Source organism: Vicia villosa, linkage group LG5, assembly GCF_029867415.1.
Source record: "Vicia villosa cultivar HV-30 ecotype Madison, WI linkage group LG5, Vvil1.0, whole genome shotgun sequence".
In the NCBI taxonomy this organism is placed as follows: Eukaryota; Viridiplantae; Streptophyta; class Magnoliopsida; order Fabales; family Fabaceae; genus Vicia; species Vicia villosa.
This window is the reverse complement of record NC_081184.1, coordinates 136,078,720-136,091,816: the sequence shown is the minus strand read 5'-3', so window position 1 is coordinate 136,091,816 and position 13,097 is coordinate 136,078,720. Positions and strand designations below refer to the sequence as shown.

Below are 13,097 nucleotides of genomic sequence, written 5' to 3'. Positions count from 1 at the left end.
TACATATCACAAACATACCTTAAAATGAGAACAACTCCACGAATGTTTTTCATAGCTCTTTTTCATGGGGAACGAAGCATAACCTGATTTCGTGAAGGATGAACCCTTTTTTAGAAATTAAATCACCTTAACCCTAAATCAAAATAGGAACACATACCCAAACAATTTAGAAGATGTTTTGGTGAAATACACAAGGGAAAAAGAAATAGACAAGCCATGTCATCTGCCACGTTTGCAGATTCAAACATCTGTTTGCAGTAAATAGACGGAAAGGACCTACGTGCTTCGTTTTTAAGAGTTAAGGAATTGATTTGAAACTTTTTAAGAGTTAAGGGATTATAATGGATCCTGAGAAAAAAATGTATTTTCCCAAAATTAAATGTAAAGTTGTTTAAAATAATTTCCTTTTTACAAAGTCACTCGTTTAGGGATCAATGAAATGGGTATGCAATTTTAATAAATTTGCATAAAAACATGCCTTGCATACAAACATCGTAAATGAATGAATGTGAATGCCGTACCAGGTGGGAAAATTGTATAAAAAATCAATTTAAAAGAAAAAATAATATAAATGTTGAAAACTGCATAAATATGAAATTGTTGATATCGGTTTTTTTATTAAGAAAATTATTCCCACATAGAAAATGGTTTAAATTTTTACAAGAATCCAATATCAGTGCACACTTTTTTTTTTTTAAATAACATTGTAAACTAATATAAGAACCCAAATAAAACTTAACATATAAACTCATATAACATTATTGAACCAGAACCATACTATATAATGGCTCTGTTGTGCCTAAAATAGAAAAATACATATATATATCCTGGGTCACCATGAGATTTTCATACTTTCAACGACTTAGACCCAATGACTCATGAGTCCTCATTGTCAGTTTCAGTAATCCTATATACCTAAACCCTAGTTTATATATATAAATGGACAACTATATATGTATTTATATAGAGAGAGACACACACAGAAAGAAAGAAAAAAAAAACAGATACAAGAGGATGACAATAGAGAAAAGACACCATGTATTAATCTGAATCTCGCACACCTAGCTGGTTCAGCTTCACCTCCTTAAACCTGTTAAAGAAAATTGATAAAAATAATTAATAGCATTAAAATGTAACTGCATTATTCTTTAGTCTTGACTTACTCATAAAAAAATTTAGATATATTATTTTAAAATAATTTCCATTAAATTTGGTCAAATATATTAATGAATCAGTGACTATAATTTATTGTTTACTTACTTTACTATATTTCAAAATAATTTCAATTATAAAAAAAATACAAAAAAAGTTAATTAAGAAAGCTTAGGTTATAAGGAAAAAAAAAAAGCACAGACCATGTAATAAGAAGCACCATGTTGGAGTGAGTCGAGGGTGACACCCCATTCGTCGGTGGGAACTCGTTGGCCGGAGGAATCAAAGAGAACGGCACCATCTCCAAAATTTGCACCAACATTGAAGGGACCCACTTCAACTTCGACTACAGTGCTGTTAATTATCACCTTACATTTTGGCTTATCAACACCTGACAAAAACACACATCCCAATATTGATCTCTCATATGTGAAATGCAACTGGCTATAAAACACAGTAACGATATATTAATATGATAAGACGATATTGATAATAATTTAAATAATAATTTAAAAAAATAATAAATAAATATAATTACAAGTAAAGACATATTTACTAATACGACTTTTTCATGTAAACACAAGTTCATGGAAAATAATTATACTCAATTTGTAGTACTTAATTTTTGTGTTCATATTTGCAAAAATTAAAAAAAATTATCATCGTCTTCAAAATCTATGTAACACCGACTTTTTTTAAAAAAATGTGAGTGTTGTGTTTATGGTGTTTGTGTTTCATAGATAAATTCTTATTTCTCTTGAAAGTAGAAGTTATTAAACCCTAAAAAGTTGATATTTGTTACCTTGAAATTGAGGGATATGGAATGGAGCGAGAGAAGGATTCATGGCAACAGGAGGAAGAGGAACAAGAGATGAATCATGAGTCCTTGAAGGGACACCAAAGCCAAGTTGTTGTGGGTCTTGTTGATTCATATGCATCAAATTCATTGCTTCCTCTTGAATATTATTCTCTTGATCATGCTGGTTATTCATAGGGGAATTTCCAATTCCATAGTTCATCATGATCTCAGGATTAAACAAAGGAAGAGCAACGTTTTGTTGAGGTAAAGGCTGATTCACCATATTGGAATTGGAATATTGATCAGATAAGTAAAGCACTTGGGCTAGTCCTTCATTGATATTGTTATTATTATTATTCTCCATAGAGAAAGAGAAAAATGGTTGAGATGGGGGTGTTGGTAGTTGAAAATTGGTCTCAGCAGGTGTTGTTTGAAGAAAATTATAAGCAGTTTGGTTTTGGTTCACATTTGGAGAATTAGGCAACACTCCTATCCCATCATTAACATTGGAGAAGCCAATGTTGTTGACGTTGACTATTATTGCTTCGTTGGTCGATGCGTTTACGTTGGGATGATCCGAGGAAGATGATGGAGATGAGTTAGGTGGTGCAGTGATGATTTGAGCAGCAGCAGCAGAATTCTTTTTGTTTCTTGGATTGCTATGGAGGTGTCTATGCTTGTTTTTGCTTCTAGATTTGCGGTTTTGGAACCAGTAGAAAACATTGGCATCACCAACTTGGCCAAACTCTTGTAACTGTGTACGGATCTTCTTGATCTCTTCCCTTGGAGGGTTCACCATTCCGGAGTTGAAGATGGATTCCAAAATGCGGATTTGTTCGGGTTTTGGATTCCATCTTGGCTTTGGTTCAGGACTTCTGTCATCAACATCTGCACCTAAACACATCAATTTTCAAATTTACAAAGAAAAAATTGATTATGTAATCAAAGTCTAAATTTTAAGTATGACTATAATTAAATTGTTTCTTATTTGAATTTTCATCTTTCAAGAGAAATTACTAGTATTAAATAGAGACACTGCATGTTTTAGATACTTTTTTTTCGATGAATGTAAATAGGAATTGAGTGTATGTTAATTGTTTCTGTTTACAATTCGCCGACGACACAATTCTTGTAGGAGAGGGATCTTGGAGCAATTTGTGGGCAATCAAAGTTATGCTTCGAGGGTTTGAAATGGTGTCAGGTCTGCGTGTCAATATGTGGAAGAGTAAATTGTACGGAATAGGAATTGAGGACTATTTTCTACGGGCTGCGAGTCAATTTCTTTGCTGCAAATTGGATAGCATCCCGTTCAAATTCCTAGGAATAACAGTTGGTGGCAATCATAGAAAAGGCAACTTCTGGAATCCGATCCTCCAAAAGATGAGATCCAAGCTATCTCCATGGATAGGAAATCTATTGTCGATTGGGGGAAGAGTTACCCTCATCAACTCTGTAATTAACAATCTGCCTGTTTATTTCTTGTCCTTCTTTAAAATTCCTAACAGGGTGAAAAGAGAGATGGTAAAAATTCAGAGGAACTTTCTGTGGCGAAATGCAGTAGAGAAAAAAGGGATTGATTGGATTAAATGGAGTACGATTTGCTTGCCTAAGAAGGATGGTGGTCTAGAAGTAAAAGATTTGGAGATTTTCAATAGGGTGCTGCTCTCTAAATGGTTATGGCGATTTCTAAATGAAGACAATGCAATTTGGAAAGGGATTTTGGAGGAAAGATATGGAAGCTTACATGGCAGGATTCTCTTCAAAAAAGTAACAGGAAACAAAGCTTTGGAATCTCTATGGTGGAAAGATTTGATGAGGATAGGAGATGTAGTCGCAGACACGAGTTTCACGGAGTTACTATACATCAAACTAGGAGATGGAGCGTCGGTGCCGTTTTGGACGAAAAGGTGGTGCGGAAATAGCCCTTTCTGTTTACTCTTTCCCTCTCTCTTTCAGGTTGTGGCGGATCAGGATTCTAGTGTGCAGTCCATGGGAAGTGTGGAAAATTCCAAGTGGGTTTGGCATATAACAGACCAACTTTCTGTTCTTAATTTGGAGGCAAGGGAGGAACTCGAGGACCTGATGCAAATTTTATTTCAGGTAGAGCCTCAGCTTTATGTGAAAGACACGTTTGTGTGGTCTTTAAACGGTTGTGGAGAATTCAAGGTTTCATCCTATTACAAGAGGCTGCAGCAGGGCCGGCTATTTAGTGTGTTGGATCAAAGAAATGCAGCTGCTATTTCAAATCTGTGGGAGCTATTTATGCCGTCTAAAGTAAAAGTCTTCGGCTGGAGGCTCATACATAATAGGCTGGCAACAAAAGCTCAACTTGTCAAAAGAGGAATTTTGGAAAATGATGAAAACAGTTTCTGTGTTTTCGGTTGTAGGGCTGTTGAAGACATTCACCATCTTTTCATCAATTGTGCGTTTATTCATAGGTTGTGGCAAATCATTTTTCAATGGATGGATATTGCTCCTTTGCAAGAGAATGATTGTATTGATCACTTTCTGCATATGGTGGAGGCTGTGAGATCTAGATGCTCAAGGAAGAGAGTGGGCTGCATTTGGATGGCAACCGTTTGGTGCATTTGGAAACATCGGAACGATATTATTTTTAGTAACGCTGTTGCAGACATGGATGAAATAGTGCATAGTGTGAAGATGTTTTCGTGGTCGTGGCTGTTAATTGGAAACAAGCGGAGAGTTTTGTGTAATTTCTACAAATGGAATCATTGTCCATTGGATTTTATGTAATTTATTTTCTGTTGGATTGGCTGTAGTGGTGATCAGTATCACCATCTATTCTGTATTGTATTTTGAGCACTTTTTGTGCTCTGTGTTTTAATCCCATTGTTTATAGAAAAAAAAAAAAAAAAAAAAAAAAAATTGTTTCTGTTTGGGTGCAATATATCGGTTTGATTTAGGTTTTTTTTTCCTCAAGAGGAAGAAAACCAGACTAATTGTAAATATACAGTCAATTTATTTGATTTAGTTTTTGCAATTTTTTTTTGAAAAATCAAATATATTAAGTGTTTGTTAATTATACATTAAAACAATATATTACATTAACTATTTTTTATATAATTATTAAAATGTGCATACAAAACATTTTTTTATAAACTTAATAATTTTGAGCCATGTGAAATGGATACACTAATGAATAGAGGTAGAATGGTTAATTTTGAATGATGTGAGGATGTTCCAATTTAATATTTTAAGAAAAAAATTGAAAAATTGTACAAAATCGAATATTATTAAATCAATTTTTTTGTTAAATAATAAAATATACAAAAAATATGAGTATAAGAGATATCCAACCACAGCCAAAATACAAAGAGGTAACAACAACCAAATACAAAGAAAACTCAACACTCTCAAAAGTTAAGGAAAAAAACCCTAAATAACAGAGGAAAAACGTTAACCAAAAGACAAAACACACAACAATTAAGACTGGACAGATTATCCAAAATAAAAAATTAGTTTAACAAATTGAATCATATTTTAAAATAATTATTAAAACTATATTAATACATTTTTAATAAATACTATATTACATTATTCTATTATTTATTGGTTTTAATTTCTTTAATACTACATCATATATTTCAAGGATAGTTAATTATTGTAATTCTATAATACTATTTTTAACATTTATGTTATATATATTTCACATCAAATATATTATTTTATTTTGTTTTTATAATATCAATAAAAAAATTATATTTTTATAATTTTTTTTATAGGCAAAAAATGAAATTAATTAGACTCTAACCCTTACAAACAACCAGAGATACACACAAATACAGACAAAATTACATAAGGCATTCAAGAGGAGAAAAAAAATCTTGAAAAAATCTTAAACTAAATTTCATACAATTTTATCTTTAGATCAAAGAGTACCACACACATCTCTAATATGTTAATCTGATACCATAAAAAATAGAAATTAAATGAATTTAATTTAATCCGGTTAGATTCATATGAAGAATTTGGTTTGATATCATAACCAGTTAAACATGAATTTAGCTTAATTGATTTCGAAAATAGATTGCAAGTTCATCAAGTTACTGATTTTTTCATACGTTTCAGTTTGTTTTAAGAACAATAATAATGATGATAAAAGATGCATAACAATTTAGGGTTTTAAACAAAATTACCTAAAGTAACAGGAGTTGTTTGCAAGCCAGCGGACAAGAGAGATGAGTTCATGCCATGCTGCCAATTCTGATGGTTGTCCGGTTTGGATTTCTTGAACATGCTAGGCCAATGTTTGTTCGAGGAAGACATCGCCGATCGATCTAAGATGTCGAGATCAAGATCCAGAAAGTCAGAAACTATGAAAAGAAAAAGATGATATAAGATCAGAAGTATTCAAATGGAAGCTAGAAAGATACCAAATGAAAGAGAAAACACTAGAATTAATTAAAATGAATGCTAGAAATCTAAAGTGGAATTGAAGAGTCAACAATTAATCAATGCATTAAACATTAAACACTAAAAAGAAACAAAAAGGGAAATGAAAGAATAAAATAAAGCATGGTTTCTAACCCTTTTTAGTTACAATGGTGAATATGATTTTTAGTATACTCCGAAGAAAAGTGCTTATTTCTGACGCAATTGTATGTGTAGTGTATGATCAATGAAAAGTGGTGATGTAATTGGTTGAGTAAATAAAGGAAGGGTGGAGGTTTCAAAGAAACGTGAAGTATTGTTTGATTGGAAAAATGGTGGTGGAATAGTAATTGTAAAGTGTTCTTCTGCTTGTTTTGACGAAGAAATGTGGGTTGTGAGAGGTTTGGATTGACTCGAGGGCTTAATATTTATTTTTTCATCAGTTACATATATTCTTATATATTTCTTTTTTTACATCATTAAATTAGAGAGTTTTTCTATAATTGTTTTTTTTAATTTTCAACTTTTATATAAATTGAGTATTTTAATTTGTGCGAGAAATAAGGCTAGTCGTTTGAACTCATCTCAATTTGGTTCGACTCGATAAGATTGATTAAGTTTGAAATTTGACTTGAATTTGATATACATTTTTTAAAATTTAAATTTAACTAATTTAAGTTCACAAACAACTTTGTTCAAATCGTTAAATTTAATTCATTTACTTCACATATTTAAAAATTACTTTTGCAAAGTCTAATTTTCTTTTTATATTTAAAAAAAAATTAAAAGTTATAGGATTAGAATTTAACTTTGCTATTTCAAAAATATGCAACTTCAAAAACTACAAAACTTCATTTAAATTTTTTAAAATCTTACAAATTTAATAAAATAATAAAAAAAAACTATTAAAATTGAGCCAAACAATATATATATATATATATATATATATATATATATATATATATATATATATATATATATATATATATATATATATATAAATTGAGTTGACTCATAAGTTTGATAAATTCAATTATATATAGTTGAAGTTTACTTCATTTAGTTAATTAACTTAGTCTTATTGTCCAACTAATTTGATTCATAAATTCATATTTTCTTTTCAATGGAAAAAAATATACAAAATTTACAATTTCATCTAATTGATCTTAAATATAAAATATGGGATTAAATATGTTTTTTGTCCTTATTAATATTTAAAATTTTATTTTTAATTTTTATTAAAAAAATGACATATTTTGATCTCTACAAAAAATTTATGCATGATATTTTAGTCTTTACTATTTTTAAAAATTTTAAAAATGTTTAATTTTCTTTAACATTTAAATTTTTTAATAATGTATTTTTTCATAAATGTTAATACTGTAAAATATTTGTTTATCAAATTTTAATTTTTTTAAAATAAGAAGAATTAAATATGATTTTTTTTAATTTTAAAAGATAATGATAAAAGTAATGAAAATCTCGATTTATGAATCAAATTTTGATTTTTTTTTTCAAAAAACTTTTTATAACGTTTTAATCATGTTTGTTTGCAAAAGAATCGTTCAAAAATACACATTTATTTAATAGCAGAACTAAAACTACATACATAATAATTTTGTAGAAACCAAAATATATATTTTTTTTTATAAGGATCAAAAACATATTTAACCTTAAAATATATATCATTTACTCAAAATCCAAATTAATCACTAGTTAAGTTAAAAAGATTATGTCATTTAATCCAAACTAGTAAGAAACCCGTGTTATCGCACGGGTCCCGTCTAAATTTAAATTACACGTCTATCAGACTATCATTTATAAAATATAAAATAATTCTTCAATTGATTAACATTCAAATAGTTATAAATATAGGCTAACAATATGCACTAACTTTTAAACATTGATTCGTACTTACAATAAATCGTACAGTCGATTCTTTAACTTCAATTATATAAAACAATAGCAAGAGAATTATTTAAAATATGAACATTAAAATAAACAATTTAAAACAAATATCTCATAAATACGTTTACATCTACCCGTGAAACCAGATGAGTTAACAAAACTCATAATATTCTTAGTTATTATTTTATTGTTTGTAAATATTATGTTTTATTTTGTATATTTTTTCATAGAAATTATTTAACGCTGTTACTAATAATGAACTTTGAAAAGTAAAATAATAGTTATTATTATCTTTATTGATATTAAATAGTTTTTACTAAACAATTTTAACAATAAATTTATTTAACTAGTTCAAAGATTAACTCTATCTAAGCACATAGATTTTGAACAATGTATTGAAATACTTGCTCCTCCCAGTAACCGATACTTTTCAAAATTTAAGAACTCAGATATATTTTTCCTAATTATTTATTTAACTAAAGTATTAAATACAATTATATTATATACGTTAAATCCAACAATGAGTTTCTTAATATATGTATATACACAGAATAACAGTTGATATACATTGCATGCTACACAAGTCACTCCCTTTGTCCTTTTATATATATATATATATATATATATATATATATATATATATATATATATATATATATATATATATATATATATATATATATATATATATATATATATATATATATATATATATATATATATATATATATATATATATAAACTTCTTTAAAAAAATTGTTTTTCTTTTTATAAAACATTATTTAAATTTTAAATTATGTTAATTAAGTTTTACTAACATACATCTGATTAATTTATACATTTTATACCACCACAAATAATAATTTCAAAATAGTAATTACTAACTTAAAAGAAAAAAAAATAGATAAGAATGAATGACAAGCAAGAAATAAAGAGTGTCATCCAGGGAACACAATCATCTCGAAACTTTAAGGTGATACCATTTATTGACGTAATTAAGGGGATCAAGCGATGAGCATTTTATACTTGGAGACTTCCTTTAGGAGCAACACACATTTGTGAGAGACACATCACATATTTATCCAAAACCTTAAGGTGATTGGTGAGTGAGTTCTTCCATTTATAAATGCTCAAGTCTCCATATTCCTAACCAGTGTTGGACTTTACCACACTACTGACACTTGTAATTCTTTTTTTCAACAATTACTTGAAAAAATTATCCACAACCGATACAATAAAAATCCACAAAATGAATATGGGTACTGTTAACTAAAGATTTCGACAAGCGAAAACGTGGCGTTCTAAGTATTATGCTTCGAGGAAGAAGCATGAAGAATGGTTTGGTAAACCCATTTCGAGCTTCTTTATATAAGGAAGATTTAACTATGTCGAAGTGGAGTCCAAGATGCCTTCGAAGTCGAAGAAGTAAAAGACTTAGAATTTGTCGGGCTATTTGAAAGATACGTTTCGACAACCACGTTGGTTGCGCTTTATTTGAGCGGAAAGGTTTTGAAATTCAAAGTAATCCATTTTTAGCCGGAGAGACGCGTGGAAGTCTCAAAGAATCGAAGCGCATGCAGAAGGAAATGTGGCATTTCGTTAGAGAAAGACCGTTAGGGTCGAATTAGTATAAATATGAGTCTTAATGTTAGAATTCAGTGTGCTCACTTTGTACAAAATTACTCAATATACTCAAAGTACCAGCGTAGAGAAATGAGTTTGTAGAGAATGTACGTATAAGAAACATCATTATTATCTTTTCAAAGTTATTTATTTATCAATACAAAATTTCTTTATATACCTTTTTGAAGTCCTTTACTTTTCCAATTGAAATCTCTAGTTCTAGGATCATTTACATGCTTTGCACTTTCCTTTAGTTTTACAATCGAACCTTTTTATTCCATTTATTTAGAGTTCATAATCGAAATCACTTCAATTTACTTTCTCTATAGTTATAACATTTAAGAAATTTTCAGCATCTTTGTTAAATAAAGTCTCATTAGAACACGAGTTCAATTACAAGTAATAACCAAAACTTAGACACATGTTCTAGGTTCAATCTAGTCGATTCTACAAGTTACCAAAAAAATAGTTAATTTGGAAGACTAGCGATTGTTTACCAGAAATCACTATAAACAAATTGACACACCAGTGGGACGATGTCGAAGTTTTAAACTTACCTTTTCTTGTGTGAATGTTTGTTTTTCGTTGGTTGGTGTATGAACCTTAGAGGTGGTAAAATAACCAATATTAACCAACCAATACCTAAAAGAAAATACACAAGGAAAATGGTTAATACATCTAGCTATAGTGGGGAACAAAACCCTCCCCAGGGATCAGGCACAGTCGTTGCAAGTTCGACTGATACATCTACTGCGATCCCCAGTTCACAGGCCATACCCACGTCTACAGGTTTCATGGCCATAAACAATTCGACAATCCTGTCCCTTTTTTCGAGCATAACGAGTATCCCGTCGAATACTCAATCTGAACCTATCTTGACATATATAGGAACCCAGGCCCAGTCTTCGACCCCTAGACCTCCAGGGTATGAAACATCCAGGCCTTGGAGAGAACAACCCCAATTGGCAATGCCAAGCACTTTCATGGCAAGATTGCATAACAAGACATCCACATATACACATCATGCAATTACAACTTTTTCACGATTCAAACATCCAATTCTGGTATGAATAATGTGAATCAAGGTTTTTTGTCTACATTAACAACAAACAATCAAGCAGCATTTAGGAAACAAATAGACGCTAGTAACCATGATATGGTAGGAGTCCTTGCCCGAGAGATGAGTACCATCTTTTCCCCCATAATCCAAAATGTCAATAGAACGAATAAGGAAACACTCAAGCCTATCAGCGAATGTCGGTGCAAACGGCGCGCATAAGAGATTTCTTTGGTGCCCCTGAAGCGCCTGTTTGACATAGGCAAAATCAGGCAGTAATTTTGGAGGAAGAACCAACCATTAACCAGGTTCAACTACCCGGGTAGGATGTTGTTGAAAAGAAACATGAGGGCAAGGGTGGAACAACAAGGGGTGCGACATAATATTCATGAAGAACAACCTAGGAGAGTGATGGTGGTTAATAGAGGTCAAAATGCAGACGAGGTAGTCCATAGAATTAGGTAGGATAATATGCAGAGAGAAAATAATTTGAATACCATGATCGAAAGGATCATGGCACAGAATGGTCTAAACACAGGCCTGAGAAGGCCAAACTGTAACACCCCATATTTTCCATTATTTAATTTAATTAGATTTTAAATTATTTAATTGGATTAATTGACATTTTGGTAAATTATTGAGGAATATTGTAGAAATAAAAAATTGGGCTTAGTGTAGTGGTTAGCAAAGGGGAGGTGTTAACTATGTAAGCCTTATTGAGATATTTTCTATTTTTCATAAAATAAGGGAAATTGGAAAAAGAAGGAAGTTAGAAGAAAAAGAGCAAAAGTCTGGGAAAAGAGAAGATACGTGAAAAGGAGAAGAAGAGGAAGAAGAGGACCTTCGAATATTCGACTCAAAGGTAAGGGGGGACTCTTCGGGTTAGTGATTATTATATAATCAGGGGTAGTGAACTGATTAGGATTGTTATTTGGTTCGATTGCATGTTTGGGTTTTGGGGTTTTGGGGAATTTAGGTTGTTTATGTTGATTTGATACAATTGATGAATTTGATGAATGGTTTGGTGTTAGATGACTTCTAAAACGTGTTATATTTGTATTATGTTATGTTAATTGACGAGGTTTTGGTATGTGACTATTTTGGTGCGATTTGGATGAGATTGGGAGAAGAAATACGTTAAAATCGCAGAAAAATTTTGCATCTGCGCAGTGTGTGTCGACCTATGTGATACATGCGTCGACCTATCGGTTCTCAAAAGGCCAGCATGAGTCGACTCATGGGTCGGCGTGCGCATACCCGAGGGGGGCAGGAAATCTAATGCGTCGACCTGAGGGGGGTTTTGCGTCGACGCATGACATCCAATTTTTGACAAATTTTTCGGAGGTCATAACTTTCAGACCGTACATCCGTTTTGAGCGCCGTTTCGAGCGCTACGAAGCTAATTTAAATCTTTATATGATGAGTTGATGAAATGGCCAGTGGTACTATTTGATTTTAAATGTTGATTTAATTTAATTAATGGACTATATCACTGTGTACATATATGTGTGAATGTAACAATGTGTTGTTGTGGTGGTGTAGCCACTTTGAATTTCATTTTGATTGGGTGGTGTTTTGACATGATTATATGTGATATGACTGAATGATTGTTAATACATGTGCATGATTATTGGTGATGAAATGGTGAGTTGTAATGAGACGATGCGAAACATCGGATCGGTGATGTTATAAGTATGTCATACGTGTACATTCATTCATACGCATTTTGGTGATGGATCCCGGTGATGTTGTGGATCAAATGGTGGGGATAATTCCCATTATGCGGAATTTGTGCCGGTTGGACTGTATCTTGACGATGAAAGATCAGTTGGATGGGTTTAGCTCATGTATGGTACCACATGCATAGTGTCAGTCATTCATGTGCATGATAATATAATATGATCAAATGATTGTATATTATACTTGGTGATGTGTTTGATTTTGGTGTGTGATTCGTTGTTATAAAATCTGAATACATGTTGTGGTTGGGTGAATGATAATGCTATGATGTTTTATTACTTATGATTGTTTAATACTTATTAATTTCGAATGAGACTCACCCTTACATGTTGACATTTTCAAATTAAGGAGTAACGACATCTTTGGTGAGGATAGCTCATAGGCTAGTCTGTAGTCGGTGTCGAGTCATGCTCTGATTTGTAACAC

The 13,097-nt window shown here is 31.1% G+C and overlaps 1 protein-coding gene across 1 annotated transcript; it reads right to left on the bottom strand.

Annotated features, from left to right (window-relative positions):
- Window positions 1–982: 982 nt before the first annotated feature.
- LOC131605525 (WUSCHEL-related homeobox 9-like) lies at window positions 983–6,238 on the bottom strand. The gene is made up of 4 exons (XM_058877871.1): window positions 6,109–6,238; window positions 1,955–2,845; window positions 1,356–1,543; window positions 983–1,090 (listed from the first exon to the last, which is right to left on the bottom strand). The coding sequence occupies exons 1-4, from the start codon at window positions 6,236–6,238 to the stop codon at window positions 1,085–1,087; spliced, it is 1,215 nt and encodes a 404-aa protein (XP_058733854.1). The 3' UTR covers window positions 983–1,084.
- Between the last annotated feature and the right edge of the window lie 6,859 nt (window positions 6,239–13,097).